The 14,675-nt window shown below is 40.5% G+C and overlaps 1 protein-coding gene across 2 annotated transcripts in view; it reads right to left on the bottom strand.

The window, feature by feature from the left end:
- The window catches only part of INO80 (INO80 complex ATPase subunit), a 53,791-nt gene that overhangs the window by 27,086 nt on the left and 12,030 nt on the right, over window positions 1–14,675 (bottom strand). The window contains exons 6-20 of one of the 2 annotated variants that reach the window (XM_083449733.1): window positions 14,485–14,605; window positions 13,725–13,939; window positions 12,049–12,102; window positions 11,196–11,399; window positions 10,131–10,326; window positions 9,909–9,976; window positions 8,943–9,152; window positions 8,549–8,629; window positions 8,111–8,206; window positions 7,103–7,162; window positions 6,027–6,169; window positions 4,438–4,522; window positions 3,078–3,195; window positions 1,358–1,443; window positions 178–345 (exon numbers count right to left, since the gene is read on the bottom strand). In XM_083449733.1, coding sequence (XP_083305859.1) covers window positions 178–345; window positions 1,358–1,443; window positions 3,078–3,195; window positions 4,438–4,522; window positions 6,027–6,169; window positions 7,103–7,162; window positions 8,111–8,206; window positions 8,549–8,629; window positions 8,943–9,152; window positions 9,909–9,976; window positions 10,131–10,326; window positions 11,196–11,399; window positions 12,049–12,102; window positions 13,725–13,939; window positions 14,485–14,605 — 1,905 coding nt within the window. The remainder of the gene's footprint in view (window positions 1–177; window positions 346–1,357; window positions 1,444–3,077; window positions 3,196–4,437; window positions 4,523–6,026; window positions 6,170–7,102; window positions 7,163–8,110; window positions 8,207–8,548; window positions 8,630–8,942; window positions 9,153–9,908; window positions 9,977–10,130; window positions 10,327–11,195; window positions 11,400–12,048; window positions 12,103–13,724; window positions 13,940–14,484; window positions 14,606–14,675) is intronic. The other variant, XM_083449734.1, reaches the window with a different exon arrangement.

The raw sequence follows: 14,675 nt of genomic DNA, 5'->3' as shown, positions 1-14,675 counted from the left end.
GAAATGGCTAGAACTCCAGCTGTGGCGTATTAGCTGCAGCATACAGCCACAACTAAAGACTGTCTGCAACTTGTTCAATGTTGCACTTGAATGTAATGGGATGTAGGTATCTGGTCATTTTTGCTGAAGTGATCATCAGACAACCGTATCAGTGTGACCAGTATTCACAAATCTCACCTTCCGGAACTGCATGACTAGATTCATGAGGCTACTGGTAGTGTTCTGTGCTTGCTGGGTAGTACCCATTGAGGACTGCAAAAGGTCATCAATAGAAATTTTGTTCTTCAAAGCCTGGTACAGTAATTTTTGCCGGCTGGTTTGCTGACAATACATAAGGATCTCAATCTTAAAGAGAAAGAGAGAAAGAGATTGAAGCATATTAAACTGTTATTGAGAGAAGCCAGTAGCAGAGCCAGGTTCAACCCATACACAATCCATGAAAGACTGTAGTGGATAGGGCACTCACACCCAGCACAACCAGATTAAAATTAAAAGAAGGCCCTCTTTGATAAAAAAATATTTTTAAAGAGTGCACGAGACATAGTGTAGAGATGGGGCTTGCTAGATTTCCCCTGGGAGGGAACAGCATGGATGAGATGGCAGCTAATCTTTCAAAACTGAAATCCAGAAGCAGGGAAATGAAACAGAGAGGCAGGGAATGGAAACTAAGCCAACAAATGTTATTTGTGAGATATCATGATGCATTATGTTATGGAATAGGCATAATTTTGTGGACTGAAAAATGCTAACAGTAGCTGCATGACAGAGCATCAGTCTAGATACTCTTGGTATGATAATGCAAAGTCTTCTTGGGACTTTTAAGTCTGATTTTGCAACATTTGATTGTTGCACTGAAATGCTGCTCATTGCAAATAAAAAGCAAAACCAAAATCCACTCCTACAATTACTACATTGACAAAAAAACAACAACCTAGGTTTCACTACTTTCAGTTTCATTTCATCGTATCTCATAACTGCTAGCAGTGACCAGTTTATAAAACTGAAGTGATGCAGCCAAGGTCTTGGATCTGAGAATGAGCGCATCCTGATAATTGACAAAAAGGTTTGGATACACAAGCTGACAATGCAGCATCTGTTCATTAACTGACTTTGCTTTGTAAAGACTGTGCAGCTTTAAGGATTTTTATGGTCATATTTTATATGGATGTACATGTTTTGAGAGAAGATGAGAATGCCATTTGAATGTGCTGGTAGAAGTTCAAGAACTATTGGAAAGGGAGAGGCCTTTTGAATTCTGATTTAAGGGAGAACACAAAAACTGTAAAGCAAGATATAATTAAAGCCTTAAAAAAAGGAAACAACATGAGGGGAAACAGAATTTAATTATGTTTGGCACCTTATCTGACAGCTCGTTTTCCACATCTTTTTTGATTCTCCTCAACATGAAAGGCTTCAGGATCATGTGCAAGCGAGAAAGCTGATCTGAAATTTGATGAGAAAGAAACAACAACCTATGATTAAAAACTTGTCCATCTGCATTTCTTAGTACAGAAAGTATTGATCTGATGTGTGGAGATCTTTCCTATTGTAATTCATTCAAGAGGGTTCTGGAAGCTTCTCTGTGTGAAAGAAACAAGGAAAAGGTTCATGATGTTTGGGCTATTCCTTCAGAGAAGTTGAGTACAGCTGGCTTAAACTGGTTGTGTTATCTTTTTTTGTCAAGGTCATGCTATGATAATAGGCTAGATGGAGCCTGGGTCTCTCTCTTTTCTATCTCTTTCCTTCTGGTGTGCTGCTCTGTACAAAGCATGCTTAATCTTAAGATTTAGTCTTATTATAAGTTATTGTAAGTTTCAGTTAAGTCTACTGCAAGTGGACTTAATATGGACAGTGCCAATCCTGAATGTATTGGATTTGTGACCATTATGCTCATTTGCCTTCAGTAGCAGTAAAGCTCTGCTGGATGAAATATTAGAAGAAGAGTTTGGATTTTATATCCCACTTTATCACTACCCAAAGGAGAGTCAAAGCAGCTAACATTCTCCTTTCCCTTCCTCCCCCACAACAAACACTCTGTGAGGTGAGTGACCCTGAGAGATGTCAAAGAAGTGTAACTAGCCCAAGGTCACCCAGCAGCTGCATGTGGAGGAGCGAAGACGCGAACCTGGTTCACCAGATTAAGAGTCTACCGCTCTTAACCGCTACACCACATTGGCTTTATTAATCGCCTCTGGTCTATTTTTGGCGAATCCTGCAATGTGTTTAAGTTTTCAGTCTGCTAACTATACAGTTGTACCTTGGAAGTCAAACAGAATCCATTCAAGAAGTCCGTTTGACTTCCAAAACGTTTGAAAACCAAATTGTGGCTTCTGATTGGCTGCATCAGGAGCTGCGGAAGCCCCGTCGGACGTTTGGGTTCCAAAAGAACATTTGCAAACTGGAACAATCACTTCCAGGTTTGCGGCATTCGGGAGCCAAAACGTCCGAGTTCCAGGGCGTTTGGGATCCAAGGTACAACTGTACATTAGAATTCTGCTCTGGATCGATATTGAGTAGAATTCATGACAAAACTAGGTTCTACTATTTTGGTTGTCATTTAGCCATATTTAACAGCTGTGCCAGCAGTGACCAGCTCATAAAACTGAAGTGATGCAGTCTATGTCTGGAAACTACTAATGAGCACTGACAATTTAAGTTTTGAAAATAACATGAAGTCATAACTAGTAGTTGCAAAGAACCTTATTCTCCATAAATGTGTCTAATACCCTTTGAAAGGTATCTAATTTGGCGTCCATCACTAGATCTTGTAGGATTGAATACTCAAGTTTATCTATATGTTGATTTAGGAAGTATTTCACTATCTCAAATCTCAGACACTGCAGTATTCTCCTTCCCTATGTGAAAAACTGCTACTGCTGCTCTTTCCAAAAACTCATCTGTAGTCTTATCTCAGCTTCCACAAAAACAATCCTTAGCAGCACATATTAAGTCTATCTGAAAGTAGAGTTAAAACGCAATTAAGGAACAGTTAACAATTCATTTTGTTCACTGCGGGCAGTTCTGCTCAAGCTGCAGAATTCTCATGCAGAAAAGACAGATTCCTGCACAATACTCACTCTCATCAATGGCCGATTTGTTCTCTGCATGGCTTTCGATATCTCTAGAAAACCACTCATTGAATTCCTCGTGCGAGTCAAACAGTGTTGGCATAATGAAATGAAGCAAAGCCCAGAGCTGCAACATAAGAGCAAAAGTAAGTACTAGAAGCTAGCTCACCAAGTAAGTATACTATAGAGTCTTGCCAGTAACTCTGTCACCACTTAAAAGGAAACCTTTCAATAACTATGGCAGAGAAGCCCCTCTCCACATCTGATAGTAGGGTGATACAGGTCTTTCCCTTTTCTAGTTCCAAACCCAACCACTAGGATAAAGCTATGGGCACAGAGTGAACTCCAGAAAGAGAGGTCAGCAAGAGTGCAACTACGCAGATTGCACTAAAATAATTCTGTTTTCTATGAAAGGTGTCTCAGAGTCACACACGTCTGGGTCACTAGCAAGCTTCTCTGCTAGGAGACAAGAACATGGTGCTGTAAATAAAGAAGCAAGACACAGAATAACTATCTTCCAGATGCATAAAGAAAGTGCCCTGACTGTGATTCAAATGCAGAATGAAGCTCTTCTGCCAATTCTCCCACCCTTCATAGTAAATTTTCAGTAGATGTATAAAGGGTGACTGGGTGCCTATTTGCACTTCAGTAATAGCATCCCTTGCTACCTCATTCACAGTTGGTGCCCCTTCTAGGACCATGAAGAATAAGAATGGGAGAGAGCAAGCCATGTGCAACTAACCCAGCAGTGTAACCATTGAAGATTTTGCATCTACTAGAACTGTAAGGATAAAAAAATACCATCTGTGACCAGTGAGTGTATCACAAGGTGAAGCAGGGGTCATTTACACAGCTATTCAAGGGGTTTCTGCTGAACAGTTAAACTATCAATATATGTAATCTGTGCACCTATCAAAATTTAAGCAACTTCATTATCCTAGTCAGTCAGCTTATGCAGATGTTCAAAGTCCGTAAGAAATTGTGAAAACACAGAATCATTCATTTATTCTTTGAAAAACCAATTAACTGGTCTATTATGCATCTTTAACACTTTTCAGTCCAATGAATGGGATATAATACTTCCGTTCATTTGATCCATGGTTATTGTTATGGTACAGTGTCCAGGAACATGGGAACGTTATGAGCAAACATATGCGGACTTCTACTAGAAAAGTTCCACTGCCAAAAAGGAGAAGCTAGCTTTTAAACAGAAAATAATAGAACTGTTGCAGTCCAAGCAACAAATGAAACTTCAGCCTGTGTGGAGTTTCCTCCCGAAGCAATCGAATTCCATGTTTAGATACTGATCAGAGTATCTTTGTTTATAAATTAATCTAGAATAGTGTGAACTGGAGGGAGTCATGCATACCTCAGCCATGGTGTTTTGGATGGGTGTCCCAGTCAGCAACAGTCTATTTCGGCACTGGAACTGAAGCAGAATTTTCCAACGAACGCTGAAATATCAATGTTATTTTAATTAATAGAATTTAGCTATGATAAAAAGTGGCAGGAAAGAACATTAATGTATAAGGTATATTATAGGAAAGAGAAAAAACTACATACAATTTTCTTATCATGTTAAGTCCCCACATTCCATTTCTTTCCTGAAGTTATTCCAGAGATGCAACATAATGTAAACCATATGTTGTGATATAAACAAATGATGTCAAAGATTACTGAGCCATGAATACATCTGACCACTAGCTTCAGTCGTGACCCGCAGTCTGTAGTGGTGCTGCCATTGAAGGTGGTGCAGAGGCTGCAGCTAGTGAAGAACGTGGCTGCTGGCTGGCTGGCGAGGCAGCCTATGGGATCAAGCATTGCTGCTTCTGAAAGCACTGCACTGGCTGCCAGTGAACTACCAGGCACAATGTGAAGTGTTAGTACTAGCATACAAATCCCTTTGTGGCTTGGAACCCAAGTACCGAACAGATAGCCTTCCCCAATACAACCATCTCAGACTCTATTGAGTGGCAGGTGAGGCCACAACTCGGTTGGAGCTAACACAGGATAGGGCTTTCTCAGTGGTGGTTCCCCATTTATAGAATGCTTCCCCTGGAGAGGAAGGTCTGTCTCCCTCATTACTTTCAGAAGGCATTTAAAAACAATCCTGCTTACCCAGGCATTTAATGGCAAATAGATAATGTCCCTGGCAACATTGAAATCATTGGCTGAGATAATGTTTTTAACCATCTTTAGATATGTTTTTTGTTAGCTATGTGTTTCCCAACCTGAGCTCCTTTGGAAGGCAGGTTAGGATATGAACTGAATTAATGAAATAAATATATTAATAATACCCAGGGATTGTATAATGTGCTACAGAGGACTCAAAGGGAAACATCTCCTCTGGGGAGCTGGGCTTACTGCATTACAGGTTCAGTCAAAGTTTATAGTCTTGGATCTAGTGCTTGCAGGGACAGCGTCTTCTATGGCTGCTTCAGCAAGACTTTGAGAGCTCTCCAAGGTCCTGCAGGTACCATGGATTCCTGATATCGACGATTGCCTTGGGACGCTGCCAGGTTTCTCACAGGAAAAGGACAGGTTTCCATTCAAGTAGGTTAACACAACCCCAAGAATTTCAAGGAGGTGGGTGCTACCGATCAATTTCAACTTAATAACTTGTTAAGAAAGATTTTGGGAAAACATTCTTGCATCCAGTTGAAATAGTGAATTTTCCAGTTACAAACTGCCCAGATTCCTTTGGGATGATAAAGTATGGGAACCTTGATTTATGTATCAAAATTTATATACTGCTTGATTGTGTTTTGTTTTGTTTTTTAAAAAATAACCTTCTAAGCTATCACAACAGTGTATATCCAAACTAAGTTGATCAGAGATGGAAAAATATTTAAGAAAAGAACTGCAATATTAAGCATTTTAAGATAGTATAAATCTGTTACAGCCATGTTTCCTATTCTATCACTGGCCAAAAAGACTCAGATTTTTTTCCTTTCTTACCTAGTGCTACTCTTCAGTGCCTGTGCCTCATCTAGCACCATGTATTGCCACTTAACCCGTTGAAAATACTTCACATCTTGGACTACAAGCTGATAACTGGTGATCACGACATGGAAAGGAGCATCCTGAGTATACAAAGTCTTCTGCAATTATGAAAACATATTTTAGTTATATAAACTGAGTTGACTCATCAGTGATACTAAGGTAAAATATCTGTATTCAGTAACTCACACATTACATTCCCCATCTTTTTCCATATTCAATGCCTGAATTAGTGGGGGGGGGGGGATCCACACACCACATTAAGAACATTGTTGGTACTCTCCCTTAAAATTATACCTCCCATTTCCTAACTAGAAGGTCCTGTATCATAATGATTTAAACCATGACATGTAGTTCTACCACTCAGGAAGCAATCTGCTTGCTATAGTCAGACTTCCACTTACATTGTTCTAAGAGTCAGGGCCAAAGTAGTAGCAGATTCTTTCATAAGAAGAGTTCAAATGTTGGAGCAGGGAAGGGAAATTCCCAGAAGTTCAGAACAGAAGCACACAAGGAAAGGGGAGAGTAAGCATAGATGCTGCAACTGGGCAAGAGAAATATAGGATATATAATGTGGACTAGTGAGAACTGGGACTTAAGAAGAAGGAGGAGAGTTTGGATTTGATATCCCGCTTTATCACTACCTGAAGGAGTCTCAAAGCGGCTAACAATCTCCTTTTCCTCTCCTCCCCCACAACAAACACTCTGTGAGGTGAGTGAGACTGAGAGACTTCAGAGAAGTGTGACTAGCCCAAGGTCACCCAGCACCTGCATGTGGAGGAGCAGGGACGCGAACCCAGTTCACCAGATTACGAGTCCACTGCTCTTAACCACTACACTAGGAAGGCTGTACAATATGTGATTTAGAAGAAACACAGAGGTAGGTATCATAGGGAAGATGAATATTAAACTAAAACTGAAAATGGGAACAGCATAATGGATATGTTTATGATTTGTCCTTTGGGAATATATCTTCATAGGCTATTGTAAATGAACAAGAACCAGAAAGGCTTTTAAAATAAGTTAAGACGTACCTGACTCCAGAATTTCCTGATCACTTTTCGGTCATGGGGATTTCCCCAGTAAGGTAGCACCTAGGATGGACACACAAACAAATGTCAAGAAAGTGCTTTCTAACAAATCTGAAGAGAAGTGGAACTATTTCATATTTCTGCCCTATGCAAAACACACACCCCCCCAAAAAAAATTCCAATAAAGCATTATTTTTCATGAAGGCAGGCTGAAATCAGAGCGCAATTCATAGCGTAAAAGAAAAATGCAACAATATTTCTAAAAGCACAGATCCTATTTGTAAGATATTGCTGAACAAGAATGGAAAGTTGATTCCAGCATCAATTTCTCTTTCAAATGTAATAGATTTAATGCTACGCTGCCATCTGCTGATAAAGATAGAAACAGCATAAAACAAATTATGAGTATGTATGTATAGTTTCTCTAGAGTGCTTTTCACTTTATGCAACAACCACATGAAAATTGTGGATTTTTTCTGATAAATATGTAAAGTGTGAAGTAAAGACATACAGTCCCCAAACAGACATTGTACACATACTTGCTTAGGGACATGTTCTCTTCCCTCCACACTTTACATGCTTACCATGAAAAATGGTGGTAAAGCCAGCTGCCATGTATTGTGTGAAACAGCTTTAGATATAATAATAATAATAATAATAATAATAATAATAATAATAATAATAATAATAATTTATTTATACCCCACCTATCTGGCTGGGTTTCCCCAGCCACTCTGGGCAGCTCACAACAGAATATTAAAAACACGGTAAATCTAGGAGGACTTGTGGGCTAGGCACTGGGGTGATGGGACAATCCTCTCAGTGTACTAAGACCCCAAAAATGTTATTCACCAGAAATTTAGAAAACAATTAGGAAATTACAGCTAAAAAGCCCGGTGAGAAGAGGGGAGAGACTGAACCAACATGCTTATTACACCCTATCAATTTTCAGCCTAAGCATATAATAGAACAGGAAGTTAACTGTGGAATCATTTCCAGAATGCTTGTTACCTTAAACCTAGGAACAAATCTGGCAAACTCCTGATGCCAGTTGTTTAGGGTAGAAGCCGGTGAAATAATTAAAAAGGGTCCCCAGATGTTCTCTCTCTGGAAAAGGAAAGAGAACTTAACTGAATGAAGCAATATCCGAAACATTAAAATGAAATATTGTGTATAAAGAAAATATATAGGCTATGAGGAGATTATGTAGAAAAATATATACAAAGCTCAGTTAAGCTAATGGAGCAGTAGGGCTATAGATGTGGAGGGGGTTGACTAATACCAGGAACACAGAAAACGTGCAGCTATATAAGTCTTGGAAAGGCAAAGCAGGTCAATTTGGGTGATGTATGGACTGAAAATAAATGTCAATGCAGAAATGTGTAAGCTGAGGTCCATTTAAACCACAAATTAAGTACGGAGGTTGTAAAAGACAAAGAATCCACCTACCTCAGCCAGATGTGCTAACAAGGCAATACTCTGCACTGTTTTACCCAACCCCATTTCGTCTGCCAGGATTCCATTGATGCCCTGCAAGAGTTACAGCCACTTTACAAGTCTAGTCTGAGCAAGACAGACTAAAATGCCCAAGAGACAGCTAGAAAATCAGTAAATTACTGGAGCCCGCTATCCTCCCTCAAACATCAGGTGCCATTTGAAAGTTCCATAATATCTGATAATCTGTCAGGTTATGCCTGATACCATATCTTGAGTTGTCCTTATAAATTTTTTTAATTACAAGACTATGAGCCCAGTTCATCTATTTGCAATGCATCCCTTTCCCTGGAGCTCTACCAAGAAGGAACTCGGCTCAAAGAACTAGCTTCAAGTAACAATTGCATACCTGCTCATAAAGGTTGGCCAGCCAGTTCATGCCTTTCAGCTGGTAACCTTTCAGTTTACCATTGAAAATGGTAGGCTGTGGAATGTCCTCTCCTGCCCGGATAGATGGGTTGGCAAGGCTGTAACTTTCTCCGAAGCCACTGCCAGACCTGTTGGCAGCCCTAAGGGCTGCTGCCCGACTCTCTTTAGCATCTTCATCAAATGACCGTGTCTAAAAAAGGAGAAGTGGGGGGGGGGGGGGAGGTTATAACCCCATGAAAACTTAGTGGAACGCCATTACTGTTGGGAAACTGTGTACGTGCAGCTACTCACACAGAGTCAATTAAGATTTGGCAGACAGCCAGAAGGCAATCTGAAGGAGTAAGTCTGCCTGGTGATAACAGAGACATGGAGACCGCTCCCTGATTGGTCAAGCTCTCTCAAGGGAGTGATAATTAATGGCCTACTAACTGTTAGTTCAGTGGTTCGTGTAGGAGTTGTGAGTCATGTCAGAGAGAGCTTGCTAAAGATCTGTGTTCTGTTCCTGTAAATAGTCCACTGTATATAATAAACACCTAACTACAAGTTCCTAGTTCCTGCTTCGTCTATCCTGTCTGCAGCCAAGTCGCCAATTGCTTCCATAGTTTCTGCGTGTACTCTGCTAGGTCTGGCTAAGATCCTGCAACTAGTCAGAAAGTTGCAAAACACCAATAGGTTTTGCCAATAATTACCAGTGGACAAACCTCAGTAGTTTCTACATGAGTAGAATCAGGGTTAACAAATTCATTGTAGTAATATTTCCCTTTCACTTGCTTTAAAATCAGCAGAAGCCAGCTTTCTCATAGTTTCGATAGAAACAGAATTCCAAATTAACAGATTTATGGTGCACAGACTAAACCTAGTAATATATAAGGCAAGCTTAAGTGTCCCCGTTCCTGTCCCAGGAACTCCAGAACACTTTACTCCGTTGTTCTTTCTGAGTACTTACCTGGGCCTGATGAATCCGATAGGCATCTTCGGCATTCTTCAGGGCCTGAGCCTTGTAGTAGTTACTATCTGAAAATACCACCAAATTTGGAAAAAGAAAAAGTCCACATGGATTAATCTCAAGGCCTCATAGGCCAAACACACACATATCCAAAAGCCTGCAATACAGCAATGACTTGCATGATTCACCTAAATCATGCCGGAGTTCAGTTCAACTCCTTACCATAATCCTCCTGGGTAATGTTGACTACGACTCCTCCACCAATATCAATCTGCCTCTGGATAGAACTGTCTTCAAGTTTCCTCAAGATTTCCTCCTGGATTCCATCGTGTCCTATATCACGTTTGCGGCTCATGAAGTGGGCATACAGCTCAGTCTGCGTAATCAGGAAGTTAAGTTTTCTCTGCTGCCGTTTAGCCTAAAATAAATTACAGAAGGACACAGGAAATCACAAAAGTGCTCACTTTGGCAGGACATATACTAAAGTAACCTCAAAAGAAGTAAAAAAAAAAAAATACACGAAATTTTGATGACTGTAAACGTATTGAAGACTTAATTATATCCTTGTACCATTTTAATATCAAAGTGATGACAATCACCCTACCACTGCAAAAACATTTGTTCTTTCTTGCTAACCTTGAGATGAAATCTTATGAAAAGGCATCGTATGGTAAGGTAGGCCTTGGCTGGATTATACAAAATTAAAACAGAAAATAGATCTTATACGGCAACAAAAACAAAAGACATTTTCAGATGAAGAGAAACACAGCCAGGCCTTTCTTTAGTGGCTTGCATATCGACACAGTAAAAGATTACTGTTCAGGGCATGTAAAGAGATCTTATTTCTCAACTAAAGGAAACCAGTATTCCAAGTACCAGCAGCCTAGCACAGAAAATTGTGCTATGCAGGCCAAAGGACACCTGGCTTATCAGATGCACTTAAAAAGTATCACTCAGACCTGCACCAATGTATCCAGAAACATTAAAAGTATTTCCCCGAGGTCAAGGGTGAGGAAAGGTTGGCCCACCAATTGCTTTTGGCTGAGATGGAGTTCAAGAACACCTGGGCAGCCACAGGTAATCTAAAAGTAACACTGAGAGGAGCATGGCATATTTTTTTAGCTGGGAATTAAACAAAAGCAGTTAGATCACAATCATAAAAAGAAATAAAAACTGGAGTGCAGTGTGTTTGCTTCTCTTGACATACAGAGCACTGCAATGACTGCAGCTGATATCTTGGTTCTGCTGCCTAAATTTTGTGATATAAAACCTGTGATATAGTCTCACCTCTCTCATCTCCTCATCCAGTTTGCGCTGCTCCAGTGCCTCCTTCTCGGCTCTTTTGCGGTGTTCTTTCTCCACTTTCTCGTATTTCTTCCAGTAAAGAAGCATCTCCTTCGTAAGGCGGCGTGCCCTCGGCAGAGTCTCCTTGCAGTTCTTTTGGGCTTGGATAGCCGCTCGACGCACCTCTCTCATACACTGGTGAGCCAGCTACCAAGGGAAAGGTAGGAAAGATGGAATTTGAAGGCTGCTTGGCGACGGCAGCTAATTCAAAATACTGCTACAAGATAGCAAACTGAGACTGAGCATTAAGAGTCATATTATGCCCGTGCTTCATCAACTTCACTGGCACCAGGTTAGCTTACAGGCCAAATTCAAAGTGCTAGTTTGACCTATAAAACTTTTCACAGCTTGGAACCAGTGTATCAGAAATACTGCCTGTCTCCACACAATCAAATGTCTTTTTCTGGGTTCCCTTGTGATCTGAGGTGCAACAGGTGGTTACGGGGGGAAAGGTTTTGTTTTTTGTTCTTTTAGTAATGGCACAAAACTGTGAAATGCTCTCTAGGAGGCTTGCCTAGTGCCTATGTTGATGGCATTTTGGGGCCAGACAACTCCCTTTTAATTTTTCCAACATCTTTACTTCAATTGCTTTATCTGCTTCTTTTGGTCTTTAGGGGTTTTATGTTTCTAATGATTTGGGTTGTATTTCTGATTTAGTATTGTAAGCCCCCAGTAATTTGAATGATGGCATATAAACTCCTATAATAGAAAAACAGAATAATATAGAGTGAAAGGTTTCACATAAAGTAAATTTCCATCTTGTCTTAGTATTAAAATAATGTATGATGCATCTTACCTTTCGACTGTTGCTTAAAAACAGGTTTCGGGCAGAAACTTTTTGTTTGTATGCCTATAAAGAAAGAGTCAAGGAAATCATTGCCTGGTCACATTCTTAAAAAGTAATTTTACTGTTTCCAAATATATCTGAATTACAATATCAAAGTGTGAGTTGTATAGACAGCTGACTACTATAAAAATGATCAAGCTATGGGGCATGCTACAGCTAAATAAAACACAAATAAACAGCCCTCCCCCTTAAAAAGCTATGATCAGTATCCCCAAGGAAGTACGGTATTTTTCGCCCCATAGGACGCACTTTTCCCCTTCCAAAAATGAAGGGGAAATGTGTGGGCGTCCTATGGGGCAAATGCAGGCTTTCGCTGAAGCCTGGAGAGCAAGAGGGGTTGGTGCGCACCGACCCCTCTTGCTCTCCAGGCTTCGCGCAGATCTCCGTAAGCCGTGGGAGCCCGGCGCTGGGCTCCCACGGCTTGCGGAGAGTTGCCTGCATGCCGAAGGCTAGGCGCGCTGAGCTTAATGCGCCCAGGCTTCACGCAGCTCTCCGCAAGGCGCGGGAGCCCGGTGCCGGGCTCCCATGGCTTGCGGAGAGTTGCCTGTTCTGGGGGCTGGGGTCAGGGGAAGCTCGGGCTTCCCCCGCCCCAGCCCCACGCCTTGGGGGAAATAAATTCCCCCCCCCCTTTATTTCCCCCCCAAAAAACTAGGTGCGCCTTATGGGATGGTGCGTCCTATAGGGCGAAAAATATGGTATGTTGATTGCCTTTAATTCCTGAAAACAATTTTTCCTCCTGTGGTAAAATGACTATGTTTCACTCTACACTTGTTACTCTCTTTCTTTTAACTACATAGGTGGTGGATGACCCTTGCTCCAAAAAGTGTGGTTTTAATTAAAGGATTTAGGAACTCAGACCGGACCAAATTTCATAAAATCATACACAGACCTTACCAAAACAAAACTCTACAAGAGAGAAAAATGTCAAATAATTACACATGATTAAAATAGCTCAGAAGGTAAGAAAACAACAAACACTAACTTATCCAGCTAATTAAGGAACGCTTACACTGAAATCTCAGTAGGCTGGGCAACGGAACAAGTTGCTGTTAAAAGCCCAAATAGACGCTGACCTCGGCTTGGCTGGCTACTGAGAGCTCCCACCAATCCAGGTTTTATGGGAACATAGACCATGGGCGTTTACCTCTTCCACCCATTTACATTGTGACACCGGCCTTGAAGCCTTAACAGGAGACCGCTGTATGTAAGCTCATTATTTCTGAGGTTCTAGCCCATTCCCGTAAACCAGTCCACAACACGGACAATTATTTCTTCTCTACATCAACTCATAGTTATATCACATCAAAGAGATTCGATTTTACATGCACTCCCTTCTATAAACTTGAATACGTCCCTCTCTTTCATTCTTTTTGCCATATTGGTTTACTGCTTCTTTCTAGGCAAGCAAAAGGTTGCTTATTTAAATCAAAACCAGAAAAGTAATTGTAGAAAGTAAATACACCCTAAAAGCAGACAGCTATAAACCAATATTGCCAACCCTGCAATTGACCAATAATAAAATATTAGCCTGGCCTTCTACCTTACCTTATTCTGCATTCCTGCATTTGCTGACTCTCTGCCAGCCAAACGTATTTATTTCGCTCTTTTTTACTGACAAAGCTCACCTTTGGCAGCTCCTTTTTAGCAATGCTCAGCCATACTTTGCGCCGGCGAGCATTCAACTGTTCAACAGATAAATGCTTTTTCTTGGACCCTGGCGGAGGGGTATCATGAGAGAACTTGGCAAAAACTTTGGTCTGGTGGTGATGGCGCCGTGGAGACTCCTCAGACGAGAGTTCTTCATCCCGTCTCTTCTTTTTTTTCACCTTTTTCAACTTAGCTTCATGAGAACAGAAGGCCACATGATTAGTCTACCCTTTAACAAACTGAGGCCACTATTATTCATTCATGATTTTTTGCTCTATTCCTTCTAATAACAGATAGCAAGAGGACTGCTTTGAAACCTGCTCTTGAGCCAATGTATAACATCTGCTAATTCTTCACTGCTCTGCAGGTTTGTAGTGAAATCACATGAAGGCTTAATTACTAAGGCTGAACAATCCTCACTTCATTTTTATACAGAAATATCTTGTGAGAACAAAATAACTTTTCCTTTCTCAAATGAAATTCTATTCACAAACATTAAAGAAGATAAACACAATGAGGAAGTCAAACTGAGCTGTGACAACGATTTGGCAAAGATGCATCAAGATGTTACATATACCTGTATAATTAGCTAGAATGTGAATGCAAGTCTGTGAAATAAGTATAGTATAATACACTGGGGGTGGATGAGGGAAAGAAAAAACAAAAGTTTAGAAGCCCAGTAGGAAAGGAAGTCTACTCTTATAAAATCTTAAGAAAGTAAATCAATACAATGCCTACCTTTTAATTTTTTTTCCTCTTTGAACTTCTTTTTCTTGGGTCCTATGAGATGGCGCTGTTGCTCATAGTAAGGATCATATGTGGAGAGCAAACCTGCGCTGTAATACTGGTACTGCTGTAACTGAAGCAGACTTCAATTGTTATAAATATGTATTTTACTTAAGAAATGCTTTAAGCAACACATCTGAGTT

This window comes from Podarcis tiliguerta (assembly GCF_965153285.1).
Source record: "Podarcis tiliguerta genome assembly, chromosome: 1".
NCBI classification, from domain to species: domain Eukaryota; kingdom Metazoa; phylum Chordata; class Lepidosauria; order Squamata; family Lacertidae; genus Podarcis; species Podarcis tiliguerta.
Note: the sequence above shows the minus strand (reverse complement) of the source record. Positions and strands in the feature narration are given on the sequence as shown.